Below are 21,976 nucleotides of genomic sequence, written 5' to 3'. Positions count from 1 at the left end.
TGCGGGGTGGGGGGTTTGGCTTGTTTCTTTTCCGCGTGTCTTAATATCCGTCATTATTCCTCGCCCATCGCGCCACCTCGGGAGGTTGGTTGCCAATATTCAACTGCAATAACGGTAAGCATCGTGCCAGTTGCTCCCTGTCTTATTTTAGAGTTTAAAAATCGCTCGTACCATTCCTCATAGGAATAGCATTATTATTGCAGAAGATTGGTGCGGATTTCTCTTTCATCGACTGGTAGGTTGCAGTTTCGTTATCTGGTTGCCTCTTCTCTTCGCTGCAGGTCCGCCCGTTGCCCATATGTCAAGTCTATCCAACCCCAATGATCTTGTTGTTGTTGTTGTTGTTGTTGTTGTTGTTGTTGTTGTTGTATCAAACATCAGAAGCTACCGAGGTTGACAATGAATGCATTGAAAAAGTAGTCTCAAGCCATGGGTGCTGACGACAGAGCGCCACTTCCCATGGCTCCATGCCAAGCAATGCGAAGTCCGGGGTAACTAGTTCGTCGAGTCCACTCAAACTAATGAATTCGTGGGGTAACCAGCTCACATCATCGGGAGCCTTCGCCGTTCAGGACGCTCTGGACTCAACAACTTTGAAGCAAGCTAGGCCGCACTAGAAGTTGAGTCTCCATTACGTTTTTTTGCGCAAAACCCCCACCGCCGTGAGATTCTCGTCCGCCATGGCATGCACGTCGCCACCATAAATCAGCAGCCATGCTGCCACGCGCTCGTCGGAAACCTCGGCGGATACATGCAAGGAAGGGCGTGTATCCACCTTGCTCTTTGAGATGGATATTTGCGTGATTTTTCCCCAAGGTGCAGTGCCACGACGCTGTGGATTACTTAGTGAAGAGGAGTCGGCTTTCTCATATTGTGATGTGTCATCTATATCAGATTGGTTCTCTTCTAACAGATACCTGCTCGTAGCCAGATTAACATGTCTCGCTGCAAACTGAAGACGGGGTGTACCATTCATCAGTGTTTCAAAACGCTGAGTAGCACTTTGGTAATAGCGTTTTCCTTACTTTTCATAGCTTGCTTGAGCGCCGTCTGCTGCTCAATGCAGAGTCTAGAATTAGTACCATTCTTCAGCAAGGTACGCACAGCTTTCAGCTCGTCATGAATCGCACACGTGCTTTGCGTGCTGACAATGTCGCTGGTATAGTAATATCCACTGCATATGTATGTCATTAGCGTCTCTCTATGCTCTTTCTGAAGACTGTCGACTGTAGTAGTAAGCACTCTTTTTCATGTCGGAAAGTCTGTGTCATAAACTTTAATGGCTGTGAGCATACTCGGGAGCTTAGTGTCAGGGATGAAGAAGGGTAGCGGCTAGCTGAAAGGAAGTACCAAGAGAGATCGCGGATGACTAGCAGCGAGGTGTTAAATGGTGTGACTTCATTATTCACCAAGGAGTAAGAACTCCGTAACACAGAGGCGAGACTCCGCTGAAGAGTTTTACTCCTTAGTGAACAATAAAATCACACTATTTAACTACCTCACTGCTAGTTGTCCGCCATCTCTCTTGGCACGTCCTTTCAGCTAACCGCTGCCCTTTCCCATCCCTGACAGACCAGTAGTTCGACCGAATTACGTTCCTAGGACCGGCATCGCGTATCATACAGGCATCAGCTCGAGGCAGCGCTCGCGGCACTCGGCTCGTCCAGAAGGCTGCAACGTACAGTTGCTTCCTATGGGGTATGCGTCGAATCCCCTGCTGATTAATAGCTCCAAGTTGTTGGCTCAATCACGACACCACGGGCTGCCGCACTAGCTAGGGAGGGAAAAAAAATGTTTCGCAAAGTACATGGTGGAGGCCCGGCCATCGATAATGGCGAGCACGTTCCTATCCCTGGTGATTTTGGACAAGCTCACGCGCGATGGTACAGTGTTCTTGATCGAGCGCGCAGCGGTTGTGAGGCTGAGTCTTCGGCGCTGTGTACCGGCAATTTATTTTAGACGCTCTCAGAATATTTTGACCATGCTCATAAATTGCGGCAATACTGTATCGAAGGCGGACTTGCACTGCAGCGTACTAGACACTGCCAGGAAGCACGGTGTTGGTTGTACGCTAGGCGTCTTCGAAAAGGGTACAGATAGTTTATGTTTTTTCGCAGAGGTCGTCGGAAATTGAGGTAATCGACTTGTATAGCCGCGTGCATAGAGGCGTCGCTTCATGACTCCAAAAAGGCGGCTGTGGTATCTGACTAGCTTTCTGAGCCTGGACACGTCGTCGGCATGATGATCGATCTCGAGAGGCAATTCAAACGGCAGCTAATGGAAGCTCACGGCGGAAACACGGTCGCAGCTCAAGTGCCATGGGATCAGAAATGCCTTTGATCATAAGGAGACTTTGGCTCGGGTCCAGCGATGGCCCGGGTTTAAAGATGGAAACAAATTTTGGAAATGATGATATGCTGGTGGTTAAAGCGCGGAAGTTGATCAACAGGAAAAGGCGCAAGCCACGTATCATGCATCTCAGCCATCATCAGCCACCATCTGTTATTGACTTTCAGTAGGTACCTAGGATTCAAAGAATTTCCAGGGGTTTCATGGACTGTCATAGAGGGTCCTACAGCGCTGTCTGCGCCACAGTGCGCCAGAAAGCGCCATAAAAACCGCCAAGATATAACCCACTGTACGTCAAAACGATGCCTGACTCAGGGGTTCGACGACCCGGCCCCGACCGTCTCGGAGCGAAAACGTGAAGCGAAAGCAATATAAGTGGAGGGGAGGAAGTGACTAGCTGAAACAACAGGGAAGAGTATAGTTAGAGGATGAACTTTGGTATTTAAATCAAGGAGACATTTAACATCACAACTTGTAACTTGTGGATGCTGTCAGGTCGTGCGATCAATGACCTAAATAGCTTGCCAAAGGTTTCTGGGTGTATAGAAACGGAACTTGTGTACGAAATGTTTGTTTTTTTTTTTTTTTGAAAATCCTGGTATAATGAAAATAAACAAAGGAAGAAAAGGTTAGTAGAAATTGAAGAGGGGGATTTTGTTGAAATGGTTAAATTGCACTCTCCAAGCCAGCCAACACATTGGGACGTAACCTCGCCAACTGTCCACGTTGGGCCACTGCCGACTTGACGACGATCCCAAAGCGATTGAATAGTGAAAATGTCAGAGATTCGATTTAGCTGCGCGAATACTTAAAACGCTGTCAATTGGGGAACGGAGCGTAATAGTCACACGCTCGAGACTAGAGAGTCTACCGTTCAAAATCGACAAGCTGTATCTCACGGGGTTTTTAGGGGATTAGATTGCCACGAGCAGTCGCGATTAATCTTGTTGGCTTGTCAAAAGTTGCTGTATTTGTTGCACCGTAGACTCTTCCCGCGCAGAAAGAGCAGCGCGTCATCTTGGAAGGTTTGGATTGCGTAATTGCCTTTGCTGTGTAGAAGTGTGAGCGGATAACTAACTAGAGAATAAACAACCATAATAATATATTCTACACTTGGATTTTGACCTTTCTCATTCTCTAGCAAGGCTGTAAACCCCACGTGCGCGGCAGTGTACATTGGTGTGACGCCATAGCGAAAGAGACAATGTCGAGCCCCCCCACTACGGAACGTGGTGGGGGCGTGACATGTACCAGCAAACCAGGTAGGTATGTACGGCATGTACCGAGCCACGCGGACCCATTAATACGGACTGTGTGAGGAAAGTAATTAGCGCCTCCTGGCTTTTTGCTTTTGTCGGCAACGAAACTTTAGAAACACCACTCCCGTACTGAGGCTATCCTCACTCAACAACGGCCGCACCTAACCCCTGTCCTGCAATCGACATCCTGGGCCACCCGTCACTCGCTTCTGACGAACCGCTTTGACCTCTTTGTCTCTTATCCTCCGCTTTCCTGAGCCGAATGCCTCCCCGTTCCGGCCCATCACGCTCTTCGTTGACTGGCTCAACGGCGTCCCTCCGACGCAGCCGCTAAAGCAGCCGTGCGGCCCCCGACATAAAGCACGCGACACGCCCCGATTCCGAATCGAACCATCATGGTCTCTCTGGCGGCTAGGCACGCCTCCGGAGCCGTGACGGATCTCTCGGCCGGTCGATTCTCGGGCGAGGCGCTGGAGCTGGAGGAGCCCGTCGCAGCCGGCAATGTCGCGAGAGCGCCCGCTGCTGCTGCATTGCCGCATGCCGTTTCCAGCAAGAGCCTGCTCGCCAAGATCGGGCTAGGAGGCTATGCGAGACGGACGCTGGGTATCTGCCTGCTGATTGTCGTCGTCTTCCTCTGGACGCTGTCCAACTTTTTAGCGAGCGTACGTGGCCCTGGACAAGTCCGACTCGGCCGACTCTTACTAACTGGACACTGCAGTTTATTTTCTCCGATCACACCTACGATAAGCCCTTCTTCCTCGTCTACGTTAACACATCGATGTTCGCTATATCCCTGATACCCATGTTTGTGCGCTACATGGTGAAGAATGGAATCAGTGGTCTGCGCACCGACCTGATCCAGCTATGGCACCAGCGCAGTAACCGCAGCGCTCACTTGAGCACGGTCAAGGACGAAGAACAAGACGCGGTCGATGGCGAGCGCCTGCTAGCCAACCAAGATGGAGAGACTGGTGTCCCGGCCCCCTTCTCAAGTGATACGGCGCCTGACAAGTTGACCTTTGCCGACACGGCCTACCTCAGTCTCGAGTTTTGCATGCTCTGGTTTCTCGCCAACTACTTTGCCTCAGCGTGTCTCGAATACACGAGCGTGGCAAGCGTCACTATTCTCACGTCAACATCGAGCATCTGGACGCTCGTCTTCTGCGCGATCTTCGAGGTGGAGTCGTTTTCGCTGCGTAAGCTCTTTGGCGTCTTGGCGTCGCTGATTGGTATTGTCCTGATCTCGACGGTAGACCTCACAGGCAGCAGTGATGAGCATCGAGGCTCATTTCCACACAAGACTACGGGCCAAATTGCGATTGGTGACTCGATGGCTCTCATCAGCGCTGTCGTCTACGGCATGTATGTGACGGTCATGAAGAGGAGGGTTGGAGATGAAGACAAAGTCGACATGAGATTGTTCTTTGGCTTAGTTGGCGTTTTCAATATGCTGTTCTTGTGGCCACTTTTTTTTGTGTTCCATTGGACAGGCATCGAGCCGGTATGTTGCACGACATGGCGCGTTACACGATGCGCATGCTGACAATGCATAGTTTCAATTACCTCCTACTGGAAAGATCTGGGCCATTATCCTAGTAAGTCTCTCCACAAGGCAGTCTTCCTTATCTTACTAATCCCGTCGCAGGCCAACTCGCTTTCCTCTTTTGTTAGTGACATTTTCTGGGCATTCGCCATGCTCTTGACCACGCCCCTCATCGTCACTGTTGGCCTATCGCTGACCATACCCCTGTCGCTGATCGGTGAAATGATTCAATACGGTCAGTACTCCAGCTTCGTGTACTGGATCGGTGCGGCCGTTGTATTCTTGTCTTTTGTGTTTGTCAGCAACGAGAGTCAGGGCGAGGAGAAGGAGGAAACGGGACTGAGGTAACTCGAGCATACACAATTGGGTTATTATTGACTTGGTCGGGGGGCGCATAGACGGCATAGATCTGGGATACCGCGTTTCACATGGCCTGAATATGTGGACTTTGAATGGGAGAGTGGACATCTCGAAGCGCTAGAATTGCATTAGAATCTTTCTTACATGAAAATAGCAAGTTGTCGCCTGTGCCATGCGAGACTTTGGCATGTCCGAAGCATAAAAACGGGAAGGCGCATTCTAGCGTAGCGAGACGAGGCCGCGGCTCCTATGCAATTGATGTCTAGAATTAAGTCTATAAATGTTCATGCTCTATGCAGTGATGCTGCAAGTGTAACTATTGTTACCCAAAAAAAAAATACGCTTCAGTATGCGGCAGGGATTTAATGCTCAGTCTTTGACGCCTTGACCGCCTTGGCCTTTTCCATCTCCATCCTCCACTTCCCAGCATATCGATATTGCACCAGTGGCCCAACCAGCGCCAGCAGCTGCACGGCGACGCAAATCGTAAACGTCCACCCGACATCGATGCCACCAATCATGGGCATGACGAAGCTCGTGCCGCCCGCCGCGAACAGGCACCTCGCCAGGTTGAGGCTGGCAGTCGCCGCGGCGCTGCGGTCGGGGAAGACGTCGACGAGGTAGGTCGAAATGGCCGCCACCGTGGAGATGGCGGCCCAGCCGGTGGCAAAGGTCGAGATGATGGGGATGGCAATGGGCACGCTGCGCGGATACTGGATGGTCCAGCCAAAAAGCAGGATGGACAGGCACTGGATGAGCGAGAAGACGGGTAGGAGTCGAAGGCGCGCTTTTTCAATAGGGAAACTGGTAACGTCGTCGTCGTGTCCGTCCGAGACAGAGTCGCCGGCAGCGGCGGCGGCGGCGGCGACCTGGGCCTTGACACGACTGTAGTCGGCGTCGAGGATCCGGCCGTTGACGAGGGTGCCGAGGATGCAGCCGACGCCGTTGGCAATGAATGTCAGGCCGATTTGCATCTCGCTCAGACCGTAGCGGTCTTTGAATAACGACGACATGGCCGTGATGCTCATCTGCCACACCGTGTAGTACACAGACATGAAGATGATAATCGGCGTCGCGCACCTGCTCCCCAGAATACGCAGCGGCCCCAGCACGTCGATGCTCTTTGGTGGCGGCAGCACTGGCGACGGCGCCGCCCGATCCCACGCGACCTTCGTTGTCCTCTGATACACCCTCAACGGAAACTTCGCGAGCCACCCGCCCCTCGCCGGAACCACGACGCTGCCATTCGCCACCAGCGACCGCAGCGTCTCCGGCAGCGCCACCAGCAGCACCAGGAGGAAAACGCCACTGTAAATGGTCAGCAGCCAAAAGACGGCGCGCCAGCCAAGCGCACCGGCGACGGCGCCGCCGATGATGGGCCCGACGGCAACGGGCGTCAGCAGCCCGGCCTGGAAGACGCCCATGAACCCGCCGCGGTCCGCGCGCGTCGTCATGTCGCCAATGACGCCGGCGCCGACGGCAATGGTGCTCGCGCTGCCGGCGCTCTGCAAGCAGCGCAGCGCGACGAGCCCCGCGTAGCGCCGCGTCAGCGCGAGGCCGACGCAGGCGCCCAGGAAGACGACAAAGGTGCACAGGTAGGCGACGCGGCGCCCGCGCACGTCGGACACGGGGCCCCAGAGGCTCGGCGCGAGACCTTGAAAGACGAGGTACGAGGTGACGGTGAGCGTGACGAGCTCGGCCGAGACGTCGAGGTCGGCAGCGATGGTGGGTAGCGCGGGAAAGTAAATGTTGGAGGCAAAGCCAGAGACTTTTTTGAAATCATTGGCCGGTTAGCAATGTAAAGAAGGCTTGGGAGTTGAGGGAGGGGAGAGGGGAAGAGGGGGAGGGGGGAGACGTACAGGTGGCGGCGACAGAAACGATAAATACAATGAACCACTTTTGCCTCTTGTCAAATATTGTGAATGGAGTTTCGTTGGCAGTAGGCGCTGGTTGCGCCGCTTCGAGAGCGCCTCCGTTACGCTCTTCTCGCTCAGTAGCTGGCATGTCGTCCAGGTTGTATCATATAAGAAGAATGGATGCTAGGACTTTTAAGTCAGGTTAGGGTGCAGAAGTTGATCAGGTTGACTACGACTATAGAAGAAAGAGTAAGTTGCATAGTGTATTAGGTGTTTAATTTGCTCCCCATGAGGGAAAGGATAATGCTTTTATAAAGAAAATTAATGAAATGGAGATTAGCTACGTCGATGGTATTAAAGTTGGCTATACCGCGCCGGGGCCGAGTTTATCAAGTCCGGTGCCGGAGGGGGTCTCAACTCCGCTCAACTCCGGCGCCACCCAACCGCTGGCCGGCCCAGCAACCCCACCAGTCAGTAAGTTGCACCCTCCCGCATCAAACTACCGACCTTGTCGGCGATAACTATTTGGTCATAATTAAGTCTAAATTAAGTTGTTTCCGTAAGTGGTCACTGTTTACTTGGTTTATGTCCGCAGTAGAGACAGGGCTGGCTGCCAACACAAACGAAACATGTCTGGGAACTACCATGGTTCCTGCGTCGCCCCCGGTCCAATTCATTGCCGAATTTGGGCAGTTGGAAGAAGAGTCCCTGTTGGTATTGGATCTTGTATAAAGACATTAAGAATAGTAATTCATCGTATACAGCGTAGTAGCTGGCTTTCTGCGTCACTAATTGACACGTTCATCATTAACCTGCGCTCACGACGAATATGCATCTCGAATCGCAGATGCTGTTTTCAAGCCTTCTTTCACCCTCTCATGAGGCTCTGGTCTGCCACATACGGTACTTTTTCAATCAGCTCCGCGTTCAATGGATTTGTATTGTGATGACCCTCAAAGAGTTGTGTGCTGCTGCCCCAAATCGACCGACCCAAGCCAAGTTCCACAAGCAATTTGTCGCATGATGCTCTTTTAACCTCCCATCAAATAAAACATCCAACTGCAAAAACGTGCAAAAGTTACTCATTCCTTTTTCGCGTAATTATACATGTAGTGATATGGTTACAAGGTCCCATGTGTCATTCCAGTCACGGTCAGCAACATGGTACCAAACTCGTCCAAGTTCTCTAGCCAATGGTCTACGCGCCTCCGCCGCCGAGCAATGCCCGCATCGTCCATCTGTGGTGGAATCGGCCAGAGCTCGTCTATGGCGAGATTGTTGTCCGACCACTCTGCCAGAAACACATTGTACTGTTTTTCCCACCGCGCGCGGGTCGGCGCCTGCCACAGCGCCTTGCTGGAGGGGACAGGCAGGCCGCGCAGCTCTGTGCCGAGATATGTGGGCAGGTTTTCCTGGTCCGAAAGAACATTGTCCAGCAAATACATGACATAGAGCGATCTTCGCTTCGATTCGGCGACGATCCACTCCTCCCATCGAGGTCGTGTGTGCGTGGCATCGGCGGCGCAGACAAGGCCCATTCGTGACGAGACACAGGCTAGGCCCTGCAGAGTCGTCATTGCGCTGCGAAAGAACGGACTGGGTCCCTGTTTCAGGCGGAAGAATAAAATCAAGATGTAGATGAGATAAGCCTGAAAGGCAGCAAGGGCGGTCAGGTCATCAGCATCGTCTTGGTCTTGCACCGTAATGGCATCCATCTCTCGCTGGAGAATGGCCGCTGCCACAGCTTCGCTTCCGGGCCGTGGATTGTCGCTGACACGGGCTAGGCTCATGCACGTCGCGAGGTGTGAGCTCGGCACTTCCATCAAAGTCGGATGGATAAATGGCAACTCGACGCGGCCGCGCGCTGCCATGGCGGCGTACGACTTGAGGATGCGAAAGACGAAGCGTGCAATCATGGGCGGATACTTCTTGATTGTCTGATCCGGCTGCTCGATAAAGGGGTTGAGCCATCGGTTCTGGATCCTCTCTACGTCAATGGGGCAGGTAAGCTTCAGGCTGGAGAAATCGAGGCCGTGGCGCAAGTCGGCCTCATCTGCGGAAGCACTGGAAGCGTCAGGGCTAGTGGTCCGATGCGACGCGTTTGCAGCGACAACAGACTCTGTCGTGATTCCAGATGAGCTCGGAGCGAGTGAGATCTCTGAAGCCGGGCTCGGGATTGGGGCGCCGGAGCGTAGTGTCGACGGCTTCGCGTTTGCCTGGGGGTAAGCGCAGACGAGGCCGCGCTGAGCGCATCGGGCGCACCCACCCTGGACGCGATCGCAACGAGCCTTGGCGCTGTAGCATTGCCGACATGACTTCTGACGGGTGTTGGTATAGCGAGAGGCTCTCATGGCGGGAATACCATTTTGATGGAGTATATCTGCAGCCCGAGATGTTGGTGTTCAGAAAGAAGGTGGTGAGATGGTGGTGGAAAGATGGGTTCGACGGTGGCGGGTGGGGTGAAGCAGGCGAACAGTTAGTTACCACATTGCAGGTGCGGCAAGAGAGAAGCTGGCCACCACAATGAAGCGAAGTAAGCGACTAGGATGCAGAGGTTCTAAAAATTTGCATACACATATCCGACTTTTTTTTTTCGTCGATTATTTCCGGAGTCACTATCCCCTTGGTGAGAGCTTCTTGCCAAAGTCTGTTTGCAAGCATGCACCCATTTTCCAGGTCGTCTCATCTCAAGATTACGACCTTTGGACTCGAATCTTCCCAACAATCCAAAGTGGCAGGCCTGAGGTTAGATTGTCACAACTCATAGACTATTCTTCGGATCCACGAGTGTCTTTAAACGTGCGGTGGTGACAATGGTGTACAGAATTTGGTACATACACGCATGCTTGTGTGGCAAGGAAACTGGAGCGAACCGCTCGTGACAATGGAACTAACCAAAGTTTGAAACAGTGCCGCGGCTTTTACAACTTTTATTCACCGTCTCAAATCGGTTGGACCGGCTGCCAGTGTGACATTTTTTTCGGTAATTAGCGTTGGCGGCGCTTCTCGAGGTGGGACAGGCAAATAGGATTTTCGACCGATTAACCACTCTCGGCTCGATCCTCAGTCGGTATTCTCCGAGGTTGCTCGCCCCAGATTTTGATAACAATAAAATACTGGATTTGACAACTTATTAATGGCGTTTTCTCTGTCCTCCGCCTGGTCCCTGTCAGCTGAGGTTTGTCTCCCTCACAACACACCAACCCAGCGCCACCACTGCCTCTTCTCTTCATGCACAATACCCTTATTGGCAATGTGACCAGACTTGCAGTCAACAGATGCACCAATTACGCGTACAAGTCCGCACGACGCAGTCTTTGCATTACATTTCTCATCGCCGTACTGCCAATCAAGGAGCCGTGTTACCAACCCAGCAGTGTCACGCACCGTGGGCTAACCCAGCGTGGCTGCCATTTCATTGACGCAAGGATTCATCTGTGACGGCAGGTCTTTGCCGCTTTCATGTGCTTTCTATCCAAATATCACCTCTGATTCAACGTGACCTCCGGCCACTCGTACGAGCCACATGCGCCACAGTCTCATTCCCTAGTATCGCCACGACGCAAACGTTCCGCGTGCGACATGGCAGGAGCTACTTTACTCAGGCTACACAGCATTCCGTCACTCCTGATATGAGCTGTAAACGCCCAGACAGACACATTCTCCTTTGACCTCTTCCTTTGCAACACCTGTTAACCTCCCGGCCATCCTATAACAACCTGCGTCGGAGTCCTACGAAGCCTCATTTCCTCTTTCAACAGCATTATTCAGCACCGCATTTACATCATCATGGCCGTCTCCGACAGCACAACATTCGAAGCTACGCGCCGCCGTGGTCAGGATAAGCCCCTCGCCGAGGCTATCGCTGCCATCACGCGAGGCATCCACGCCCGACTTAACAAGTCCATTGTCGCCCGACTACCTCTGGCCCTGCCACCCCGCGCCTCAGATCCTTCCACCTACGTCACCGGACTCTTGCATGTTACACCAATATACCTGACTTTTGAGAGTCTTTGGAACGAATTCCTCGGCCCGGGCCCGGAAGACGACGTTGGTCCTCATGCCGAGCTGGTTGCGCCGCTGCTGCCCCTATCCGACACAACCCATGATGACACCTCACCGGTGTCCACCCCGGCACCGCATCAGCGCAAGCTCGGCCTCCCTGCTCGAGTGCACTCTGTACTTCATGCTCTGCAGCTCCCGGGGCTCGCGCGAGGGGGTTGCTTGAAAGCCGACATCAAAGCATTGACGGGTTGGTCTGACCACGTCGTCGAGAGCCAGCTGGAATACGCCGCCCAAGCGCCGGCTCTTGCTGCCATGATTAATCACATGAAGATTTCCATACAGAACAAGCCGCTTCTTATCGTGACCTATACATACATCATGTACATGGCCCTCTTTGCTGGAGGACGATTTATCCGAGCAACGCTAGAATCGACAGGCGATGAATTTTGGCAGACTCCTCTGGCACCCATCAAGCCCAGCATGCAGCCCTGCATACCTACGCCGGCCTTTCAAGACGGCATGACCGAAGACTCGCAGTTCCACAACGAGTCGCATAAATGCCACCCTCTGCCACTGAGCTTCTTCCACTTTGACACCCCACACGATGGCGAGGACTTGAAGGTCGAGTTCAAGCGCAGGGTGCGTATCTGTGAAGCAGCTCTCGACCCGCAGGAAACGGACGACATTGTCCAAGAGGCGATGCATATATTCGAGCACATGATTTCTCTTGTGCAGCAATTGGATGCCATCTGCGAGGACGAGACTAGTGACAGCGCTGCGACGACACCCGGCGACTACCTGCATTCCGTGCCTCTACTCAGCCGCCTGCGCGATAGCGTGTCCGTGACCAAGGAGAGGAACGCCAAAAGCTCGCACGCAACGTCTTCCAGCGAGAGCGACAGCGCTGGTACCGTGATCCGTCGACGCAACACGCGCTCCAGCGCCTCGTCCGAATCACGCACCAGTGGAAGCGTTGTTCCCGAGCACCCACAAGTACCTGTCGTCACGGGTGTTGAGGTGTGTCCTATCGCGGCCGTTAGATCCGTCTGCTTCAATTCTGGTCTGGCGCTTCAACCGCAAAACGAGCAAACGACGATGGCGGCGCGGCTCGAGCAGCTCAACAAAGCCGACTTGGCCCGTTACCTTTTGGTTGCGCTTTTTGGTATTTTGGTCACGGGTGTTTTTTTGGTCTCGAGATGAGGCTCCATGGCGTTATGCGGAGATACCAGGAGCGTGTGAGATTGTGTTTTAAGCACGGTGAATTTGATTGGACGAGGTGAAACAGCGCCCAACAGAACACGACGCTGCATATCAATCCGTTTGACTTTTTATTCCTCCTTCTTGTTAATCGACGTTTTTTAGACCAATATGAAATTACGACTACACCACACACACAAGGAATTATACAGTTAATGGGTTTGTAAAGTTTCCCGCCCCGGCTTTGTCCTCAACAATTAAGTATGATTAGAAAGCTATAGCTTGTAACCATTTTCCTATTCAATAACGCCGGCTATGCAAAATGTGGCCATTGATGGGCTTCTGCTTGTGTTCCTGACAATGTTTTAAACGTCGCTTCTCGCCAGCGACCAAGCACAATAGATGATTTATCATCCAGGCCGACAATAGATGCCCATCATTGCTGTCATATCCTATAAAAACAACATCATTATTCATTAAAAATGGTTTCGTATGCAATCGAATGCCGAATTGCAGGAGACCCCGCACTACTCCTCCTCGTCGACGTCCCAGTCGGCCGCCACGTCGGCCCAGCCCGCCATGTGCCGCTCGCCGCCATATTCGCCCACGGTGCGGAGGTGCCGTGCTGCAGTAGCGTCTGGTTGCCACTGGCGGACCACGCAATCGTCCGACGCGGTGACGAGCTTGCCGTCGTAGGACCAGCTCATAGTGGTCACCTCGCGAGAGTGACCGCGGATGAGCGGTGTGCCGGCGCGGTACATGGGAAGGGTGCTGCTGGCGCTGCAGCCACCCTGCGGCGTCGAGACTGCCGGCGTGGAGGTGCCAAAAGAGGACGACACGGAGAAGGAACCGGAGCGCACCTCGGGAAGAATATGGTCGTTGGCGGCCCAGGAGGCACGGAGGTAGCGCTCGTCGGTAGGGAAGAGAACGGCGCAAGACTCGGAGCTGCCGACGGCGAGAAGTTCGGGTCCACCGGCAGTACGGGCCGGGCGGATGGCGCACTTGACGTAAAAGGAACGAACGAGAAACTTGTCGTGTTTAAACCCATACAGAGGACCAATTCCCTGGGCACCGCCTGGCCTACGTTTCGCGGCATTGTCCTCAAGGGCCGGCGCGTGACCAAGTATTAGATGCGCTGTCGAGTAGGCGTACACAGTACTGTCTTTGCAGACAGCGTAAAGACGTGCGGCGTCGGAGCTCAGCGCCATGGACGTGGTGCCGTAGGAGCGCCACGCGTGGCCGGCAGGCGCCTGTGTCATGGCGAGCGCTGTCTCGCCGAGCTGTCGGCGAGGCTTGATGTAACGTGTATCCCATAGCTTGATGGTTGCGTCGGCCTCGGATGCAGAGAGGAGAAGATGCTCGCGTCCAGCAGGGAGCCATTGGATGGCCGTGACCGATGCCGAGTTTGTGGAGCCGTGAACCTTGCGCTCATGAGAGTTTTCAATTGTGTTGACAGTCTTGGCGGGGATGGGCTCGACCTGTATATCACGTTGTATAACTTTATTATCACAGTCAATGGTAGAGAAGCAGTTGACAGGCATGGGCGAGCAACGCAGATCCCACATCTGAATACGGCCGGCACGATCAGAGGTAGCCAGTGTGCTCCCATTCGCTTGGCCCTGCTGGAAAGCAATTTGACGCAAAGAGTCAAAGTGACCACCATTTAATTCGGCTGCGGTATTTTGCGTAGGGACGTCTATAATCTTTCCGGTGCGATCACCACAGGCAGTGGCAAGACGGAGGTCATTCTCGGAAAAATCAAGTGCCATGATGGCGTTGTCATGAGCCTTGATGCGGATATCCACTTTGGAGTCGAGGGAGTTGCCGCCGTCGGTAGTTTTGAATAGGCGCACATAACCTTGCTCATCACCAATGGCTGTGACGGGTGCCTTGTGGCAGCTCGCTAGTGAAAACGGAATTGTATTGCCAGGACCAGTGTATAACGTGCATTGATGAACGTCGTTCCAGCGGCTGTAATAGGCGGCTGTTTCGGCGCGGGGATCGCAGGCTGGTGTGGCGAGATGCCGTTGGCTAGCGTATGAAGAAAAGCCATGTTCGCGGTTGAGAAGTTGTGACTCGAAGCCTCGGTTGTGGAATTTGCGGATGGGCTGTGGTCTATACCCTTCCAGAGCCTGTGCAGTGTTAGAGGAGTTCATATGTGGCGAGACAGGGAGACCTACAGTGTGGCCTTGAACATCGGAAGAAATAATATCTGGTGTCGATGGGAGAGATTTCTCTTCTATATTTCGAAGTCCGCCACGACTAGCCTTGAAGAACAAATTCTGCCGAGAGTCAGTTGATAACTTTGGGGTAGGGCTATGATCCGGTCGTACAAGAGTTGCTTTTCGCATATCGCCAAGGTTCTCGCTCGTGGAACGTGCCATGCCGTTCTCCTTTGGAGCATCTTCCGAGACAATCTCAGGCATTTTCAGCTGTGGCAGCGATAAATCATGCATCGCAAAGCCGCGTCTCTTCTTGAGAGCTCGCAGGGAGTCTTCCGGGCAGTGTCGCTTGCTCGCGCCGCCGCGGACCGTTCTTTCCGTCGGCGAGGAGCATATGGGGTCCGACATAAGGGCATCGCTGGTCAAGGATTCTGGGGAGAGCGGTTGACGGTTGATCTCGGAGCTCCCAAGAGTGTCGAGAGGCAAGCGCAGCACAGGGACTCCCGGAAGGGACGACCGAGGCGTGAAGAATCTGCCGAATCGTCTTGGCGTCACGGAAGGGTTTCGACGCTCCTTGCCCCGTCTTGTACGGGACGGCGATAGATAGGGGCCGGCAGGCGAGGAGTTCACGTTGGAGGCTGACGCTACCGCCGACGCGGGCGGGCTCGATGGGATTGTCGAGTATGTAGAGGGACCATGATGGAAATGCATCGCTGCCTGCGGAGGCGAAAAAGCAGTCAACGGGGGAAGAGGACGAGGCGGCGATGAAATGAGTTGAAAGTATAGGAAGTATGGGAGGCCGACCAAGTAGAAGAAAAGAAAAATGAAACCACTTTGAGAGTATAAGGGATTAGTATTGTCTCGTTGAGCAACAAGTAATAGTATGAGGCTGGGAGGACGGGAGGGCTGCTCCGTGGGGAAAACGCCAAAGGCCATTTACACGGTGCCGCGTCTCGTCGCGTGCACGTACTCTCGTGTGTCGTCTTGCCTGGTGGCGTCTTGGTACCATGGCCCGCCGGCCCGGGTGTGAAAAGTGGGCCCATTAGCCAACAGCGGAACTCAAGTTGTGGCGGTGCTGTGCCACTGTGACGTGAATATCAAACGGCGGAAAATGTAGTAATAGCAAAAGGGCGTAGCTTAGCTGTAATTTTGCAATTTGTACAGGTTACAGGTTTTGAGCAGTTCCTTGTCTCTTGTGCTGGTGGATTCAGGTACTGGTACAGCAAAAAACCATGCCATGCTATCCCTGCATCATTTGCAGTCATTCGGATGCCAACAAGTTAAATAGTTGATGCTATGCTAAAGATCCCTATGTACCGTCCGCCAAACGGACCGGAGGTGCTAACTCAGAATGTATCGACCAGACGATCCCCATCTCACTAAATCAAGATGCTGAAGTCGACAATAAAACTGCCTAGTCCCCTAAAACGCCGCTTAGAAAGTGCAATGATGCTGTTACCGTTCCGTCGTACCCAAAATCCGAAAGCCTCACAATATGGCCCCTGCTCGTGCTAACAAGCTACTCTGCCTAGCACCGCATGCATGCGATTACCGATCAACACGATCATAGTTGGCCGGGGGAAAGTGGACCGGCACGTCCTCCACAGCAGGTGGGCGGTAAGGGGAGGCGGCGGGCACCACCGGAGGCGGGGAGCCGGCACCACCGCCAGAGTGATACTGGGTCTCGCTGTCGAAGAAGGCGCCAGCATTGCCGCGTGGGGGCACGGCGCCGTAGCGATTAGGGTCTTCCTCCTCGTAGTGTCCGCCGCTGTACGGGTTGGGATCAGCGCCGTAGCGGTTGCTGTAGCTGCCGGCGCCGGCGCTGGGGCCGTCGTGGTCATGGTCATCCATGTGGACGCGTTCATAGGCCTCGTCGCCGTGGGGCGCCATGGAGAAGGCTTCCTTGTCGGGGTCAATGTCGTTGCTACCACCACGAATCTTGCGGTTGCTGTAGCCGGGTAGACTGCCGTGGAACTTGTAGTAGGTCATGGTGTAGCCGCTGATGAAAGTACTGCCACCAAAGAGGAGACTGTAGGCTGGTCAGCGCATGCTGCTTCATGTGAATGGGAGATATTGAAGACGTACGTGATGATGACGCCAATGGCTACAACGCCCTTGCTGATACCGCATCGGTTACCGCAGAGGCCAGACGAGTTATAAGCGGCCTGAGTCGCAAAGGCAGAGAGCCAGAGGATGATGCCAAAGATGTCGACGGCAAACATGGCGTGCACGTTGGCGAAACGTCGCGTGCGCTCGAACCGAGGCGTCATAATGAGAAATAGCCATATGGGAATAGATATGAAGAACTGTTGGCCGCGGCGGTCAGTCAAGTCGTTCCTGCTGAGCTTGAAGGTTGTGCATTGCTTACGGCGGCAAACGTCCAGCCATTGTTGCCAACAACCTTGGAGCCCTTGCCGGTGAAGACGACAATCTCCAGCACCCAGAGCACAAATGCCAGGACAATTTGGGCGATGTGGAGGCCGAGCTTGATGGGCGGGACGCGATCAGGATCAAACTCAATCATGGTGGTGGTGGTGGTACTGCGAGGTGCGACAGGCTGGTGGATGTGTCAACACTGGAGGGTGGGCGATAGAGTTCTTGATGAAGCGTAGCGTCCCCCAGGGTCTAAGGCGAGTAAACAAAACAATGTCGACAGAGTTGGAGGATTTTTTGCGCGATCCTTGACGATTACTCCTTTTGCTTTTCTTGCTGGGAATATAGGTGTTCGTTCTGGATCGGCGCTAATCGAGGGGAAGAGTGGTAGGAGTCGGCTCTGGAATGGTGGCGCCTTTGTCTTGAAGCCGCTAACGAAAGATATTCGCGGAATGATAATAATAATAAGAATATACAAGCGGTGGTGCCAGGAAGAAAGATGAGCGACAGCAAGAAGAAGAAAAGAGATAAATCTCCGGTGGGACGAGGAATCAACAAGAAGATAAAAGACAGGGATACGGAGAGGAGGAGAGGAGGAGAAGAAAAAGAAGATAAAGCAGGGCAGACAGGGAAAAGAGAAGCCTTGGAGTTGTTGCGCGTCAGCCAGGCTGTTCAGTTGGCTGTGCGACAAGGCGGACCCTCCCTTTTGGCTTGGCCAGGCCCTGAGGTCGCTATAAAAAAAGGCAACAAAGGGTTTTAAAAGTTTAAAAGGGGACCAAAAAAAGACGTTGCCGCGGCCACCAGGTTCCACAAGTGACAGCCCCGAGGTTTTTTTGGTGGGTGTTGCTGACGCGCTGAAATACTCTCCCTGTCATTCGTTGTGCGCAACTAGAAAACAACTTGAAAAGAAAATAATTTCGACTTCTTCTCCAATAACCAAAAGAATCTTTACAATTTCTCTGGTTGTTTTTCAACGTACATCTGATCCAGAACCTTGGCAGAACAGCACGTTGCTCGTTACGTACTCTCACAATGGGTGACGACATGCTGTCGCAGTGCTGTTGCCGCTTAACCCCACCACTCCACTATACTCAGCCACTGCTGCTGCGCCTTACTTGCCTCGTTGCTTTCCAAGCCAGCTCTGCGATTGGCTTTGGCATTTTCTTGCCTGCCAAACGGGCATCTGCATGTCTTGCATCTATTGCCTGGATATGCGTGCAAGTCCGGCAAGATGCATCTTTCGCCATATGATCAATAGCCGCCCGTCAATTCATTTATGTAATCCAATGGCGGCTTTAAATACAGTGAAGCCCATTGCCCCCTTTCCAAGTCTCGCTATCTACGGGTATCATAAATCCCAGCAGTGCCTCTTACCAGCATGCCCGTTCGTCGCCTCTCCCATTGTGCATCGACCTCGCCTACCTCACGCGCGCCCATCGATAGCGCCACCATGATGCCGAAAACCACCGCAAGCACGCCCGCACTCCAGCTCGCCACGACCGCGCTGCCGCTGTCCTTTGGGCTCTTTGTCGGCGTCACGCCAACGCCGCCGCCGCCGCCGCCCGATGTGCTCGTGGCGGACCCCGACGCGCTAGCCGCTTCCGAGCTCGACTGACTACTCGTCTGCCGTGTTGTCGTCGCCGCCGCTCCTGTAGAGGACACATCCTCCGTACTGCAAAACGCCGGCGCCGTCGGTAGTCGCGTCCCCTCCTCCGACGTCGTTGTGGACGCCGCCGTCCACACGCCGCCCGCATCCCTCTTCTGCTGCGTGCACACGCTCCGCGCGTAGTCGCAGGACGCGCCCGGCTGGCAGCACAGCGTCACGCCTCCGCCAAAATTGCAAAACAGCGTCGCACCCTCGCAAGCGTCGGCGCACACGCCCACGCCCTTGCTTTGCGTGCATTGGGCTCCCCGCGGGCAGCACCCATTGCCATCGCCGCACGCCGTCTTGCCCTCTCTGCACTCGTCCTTTTGCGCCTGGCGGCCCGCCAACAACACGGCAGCAGCGGGTGCGGTGTAACCTTGGCTTCTCTGGCGTGCAAAACGCGGTCGCACAGAGCCGTCTGCGCCAAGAGCGCCATGGCGGCTGTGGCAAGCTTCATTGTGAATTTGTGTGTGCGTGTGTGTTGGGGTGAAGCGAACTAAAGGAGCGATGATGATTTCCGTCAGTCCGAAATGCAAAAAAGCAATTGACTGAAAAGAAAACCGCAATGAGCTGTATAAAAGGTATAATTGTTTGAAATAACAAGGCGGAAAGTAATGCGCGCCGATGACGAAGTTGGTGAGCACTATACCTGACCAGGCAGCCGCCGGTTCTAAATATGGAAAAGCCGCAGGCCCTGCGCCGCCGCTCCAGGCAGACTGCGCCAACGCTGGGAATAAGTGGTGATTATGCTTGCTGATCTCTTTACGGCATTGAGTAATAGTTACGCACATGATCAACTTTTGGTTCCTGTTTGAGTCATGATAATAGTATGCCTGTATGGCATGCAATGAACTATGTACAGTCTAAACGATGACATAGGTCGACAGTGGAAGAGTGCCTCATGTGCGAAAGGGTATTCTCCTTTTCGGAAGAGACAAAGAAGTTCGAGCCGCTAAAGAGAGGGCAGTGAATGCTCTACCAATGCACCAATTTGTCTCTTTCCGCGACCTCAGTTTCAATTTCTCGACAGGTTGTTATGGAGCTTATGCTCTCGCATCAGCGCAATTGTCACTGTCGCCACCAGCGCCAAACCGAGCATCGTCAGCGCCACGCTGTGAAATGCGTCGACAAAGGACTGGATTACACCATCGTACCAGCCCGGCGGCAGGTGCTTGAGCTCATCTAGGCTCTCCCTGATGCGGCGAATCTCGTCAGCCGCGCCGGGCCGGTCGCCGAAGCGGTCCCACAGCCTGGCCTGCAGGACATTTTGGTAGACAGCGGAGCCGACGGTGACGCCGAGGGTCGCGCCGATACTGCGCGCCATGTAGGTGCCGCTGGTGACGACGGCCTGGTGGGCGTGGTCAACGGCGGCGATGGCGGCGAGCAGGGTGACGGTCAGCATGGCGCCGTAGCCGCAACCCGAGAGGAAGAAACTGACGCTGGCAACCCAGATGGGGGTGGTAGCATCGAGCAGGACAAAGAGCACAGTGCCGGCAGTCACGGTGAGGGTACAGGCGACGCCCATGGTCCAGTAGCGGCCGGTATGCTTCATGACGAGCCCGGACGTGACTGAGCCTAGGGAAGCGCCGACGGACGAGGGCAGCAGCTGCAGGCCGGCAGTGGTGACGGTGCTGCCGAGGATCTGCAGAAACAGCGGCCCATAGAAGAGTCCCGTCATGATGAGCATGGTGACGAGGAAATTGGTGCAGCACGCGGCGAGCACGGTGCGGTCGGCGAGTAGGCGCACGGGGATGACGGGCTGCCGCGCCGCGCTCTCCCACCACAGGAAGACACCAAAGAGAGCGAGCGAAAGTGGGATGGTGACAAGGGGCAGCGGGTGCGTCCAGGGGACCAGGTTCCCGCCGGCGTTGAGCCCTAGCAGCATCAGCACAAGAAACGAGACGGTCAGCAGTACGCCGCCAAAATCTATGCGCGACAGCAACGTCTTATCGCTCTGTTTGGGCGGCACGTCAACCATGAAGTAAACGACAAGGCCGGAGACGATGACAGGCGGGACCTGGACGAGGAAAGCGAGGCGCCAGCCCATGTTGGCGTGGTCATTGATCAGACCGCCAAAGATGCCGCCGAGCATGGCACCGGACCCATAGGCCAGGTTGCCGAGCCCTTGGACGATGCCGCGGCGGCGCAGCGGGACGAGGTCGGAGGCGAGAAAGGTGGAGATGCTCATGAGCCCGCCGCCGCCGACGCCGGCGATGACGCGGCCGGCAATCATGGTGGTCTGGTCGCGCGCGAGCCCGCAGATGAGGTTGCCGGCGGCGAAGAAGACGTTGCTGACGACGAGACCAGGCCCGCGGCCAAAGATGTCGGTGAGGCGGCCGGAGATGGGCTGGCAGGCGGCATTGGCGATGAAGTAGGCAGAAGCCAGCCAGGACAGCAGACTCAGGGACTGGAACTCGCTCGAGATGGGGCCGGAGAGAGTAGCGATGATGGTGGAGTCGACGGCGCCGAGGAAGACGCCAACCCAGGCGGAACCCATGACGAGGAAGAGCCGCAAGGTCGAGATTTCCTCGGCGATGACGGTGTGCTCCTCGTCGGCGCCGGCGTCATGACGGCGGTGGGCAGTGGTGGTGGTGGTGGTGGTGGTGGTGTCATGCAGAGGTGCGTGGTTGGGCGAGGCTGAGCGCAATAGCGGCGTTTGCTCGGTGTTGTTGTCGGCGCGGGCTACAGCAACAGACTCTGGGTCGTCTGCGCGCGACGCCGTGGTGTTTCTCGCCATGGCAGAGAAGAACACGAGAGCGTCGTCTTGTGTAGGAGGCGAAAGACAGTTGCTGAGACGAGAAAAACACGGCAAGGAGTGAAGAAGGGAAGAAGAAAGACAAAAAAAAGATGCAAACAAGAGAGAGGTGAGCACGATTTCGCCAACACGGAACCTTTGTGGGCGTGGACGCTAGCCGGCCCCAAGTGTTGCTCTATCTTGCCAACTATTGCGGGACCCCCACGGTGGTTGGTTTGCTCTGTTTGTTTTTATTTTATTTTTTTAATTCTTTTTTTTTCTCTCTTCTCTCTTACCAGTGCAAAAGAGACAGGACAGATACGGACAATAAAGAGGAAGCGATGCGAGGTGAACAGTGGCAGCATGGCTATGTGTTGACGTTTTATCCTCTTTGATAGTTTACACTTGCACAGCTCTACGACGTTGATTTACCAAGGGACCAAACTACATGAGTTGACGTTTGTCGGGGAGGTTTTGTTTCAAGGCCGATTAT

General features: G+C 54.3%; 7 protein-coding genes across 7 annotated transcripts; 2 read left to right on the top strand and 5 right to left on the bottom strand.

The window, feature by feature from the left end:
- Positions 1-4,003: 4,003 nt before the first annotated feature.
- Positions 4,004-5,777, top strand: BBA_02601 (thiamine-repressible mitochondrial transport protein THI74; the record flags this gene model as incomplete). Its single annotated transcript, XM_008597698.1, has 5 exons — positions 4,004-4,270; positions 4,327-5,109; positions 5,162-5,203; positions 5,254-5,495; positions 5,666-5,777. 5 exons carry the CDS (start codon positions 4,004-4,006, stop codon positions 5,775-5,777), a joined length of 1,446 nt encoding a protein of 481 aa, XP_008595920.1.
- A 96-nt stretch (positions 5,778-5,873) lies between these two features.
- BBA_02600 (MFS multidrug transporter) lies at positions 5,874-7,515 on the bottom strand (the record flags this gene model as incomplete). Its single annotated transcript, XM_008597697.1, has 2 exons — positions 5,874-7,279; positions 7,371-7,515. The coding sequence occupies 2 exons, from the start codon at positions 7,513-7,515 to the stop codon at positions 5,874-5,876; spliced, it is 1,551 nt and encodes a 516-aa protein (XP_008595919.1).
- A 973-nt stretch (positions 7,516-8,488) lies between these two features.
- On the bottom strand, positions 8,489-9,718 carry BBA_02599 (C6 finger domain protein; the record flags this gene model as incomplete). The annotated part of the gene is made up of 1 exon (XM_008597696.1): positions 8,489-9,718. The coding sequence occupies one exon, from the start codon at positions 9,716-9,718 to the stop codon at positions 8,489-8,491; it is 1,230 nt and encodes a 409-aa protein (XP_008595918.1).
- A 1,438-nt stretch (positions 9,719-11,156) lies between these two features.
- On the top strand, positions 11,157-12,572 carry BBA_02598 (heme oxygenase; the record flags this gene model as incomplete). The annotated part of the gene is made up of 1 exon (XM_008597695.1): positions 11,157-12,572. The coding sequence occupies one exon, from the start codon at positions 11,157-11,159 to the stop codon at positions 12,570-12,572; it is 1,416 nt and encodes a 471-aa protein (XP_008595917.1).
- Positions 12,573-13,096: 524 nt separating this feature from the next.
- On the bottom strand, positions 13,097-15,442 carry BBA_02597 (WD domain-containing protein; the record flags this gene model as incomplete). The annotated part of the gene is made up of 3 exons (XM_008597694.1): positions 13,097-14,701; positions 14,750-14,851; positions 14,903-15,442. 3 exons carry the CDS (start codon positions 15,440-15,442, stop codon positions 13,097-13,099), a joined length of 2,247 nt encoding a protein of 748 aa, XP_008595916.1.
- Positions 15,443-16,279: 837 nt separating this feature from the next.
- Positions 16,280-19,206, bottom strand: BBA_02596 (uncharacterized protein; the record flags this gene model as incomplete). The annotated part of the gene is made up of 5 exons (XM_008597693.1): positions 16,280-16,760; positions 16,817-17,037; positions 17,100-17,288; positions 18,479-19,081; positions 19,126-19,206. The coding sequence occupies 5 exons, from the start codon at positions 19,204-19,206 to the stop codon at positions 16,280-16,282; spliced, it is 1,575 nt and encodes a 524-aa protein (XP_008595915.1).
- Positions 19,207-19,764: 558 nt separating this feature from the next.
- BBA_02595 (major facilitator superfamily transporter) lies at positions 19,765-21,486 on the bottom strand (the record flags this gene model as incomplete). The annotated part of the gene is made up of 1 exon (XM_008597692.1): positions 19,765-21,486. One exon carries the CDS (start codon positions 21,484-21,486, stop codon positions 19,765-19,767), a length of 1,722 nt encoding a protein of 573 aa, XP_008595914.1.
- Positions 21,487-21,976: the final 490 nt, after the last annotated feature.

This window comes from Beauveria bassiana (genome assembly GCF_000280675.1).
Source record: "Beauveria bassiana ARSEF 2860 unplaced genomic scaffold BBA_S00005, whole genome shotgun sequence".
NCBI classification, from domain to species: Eukaryota; Fungi; Ascomycota; class Sordariomycetes; order Hypocreales; family Cordycipitaceae; genus Beauveria; species Beauveria bassiana.
This window is presented reverse-complemented; position numbering and strand designations above follow the sequence as displayed.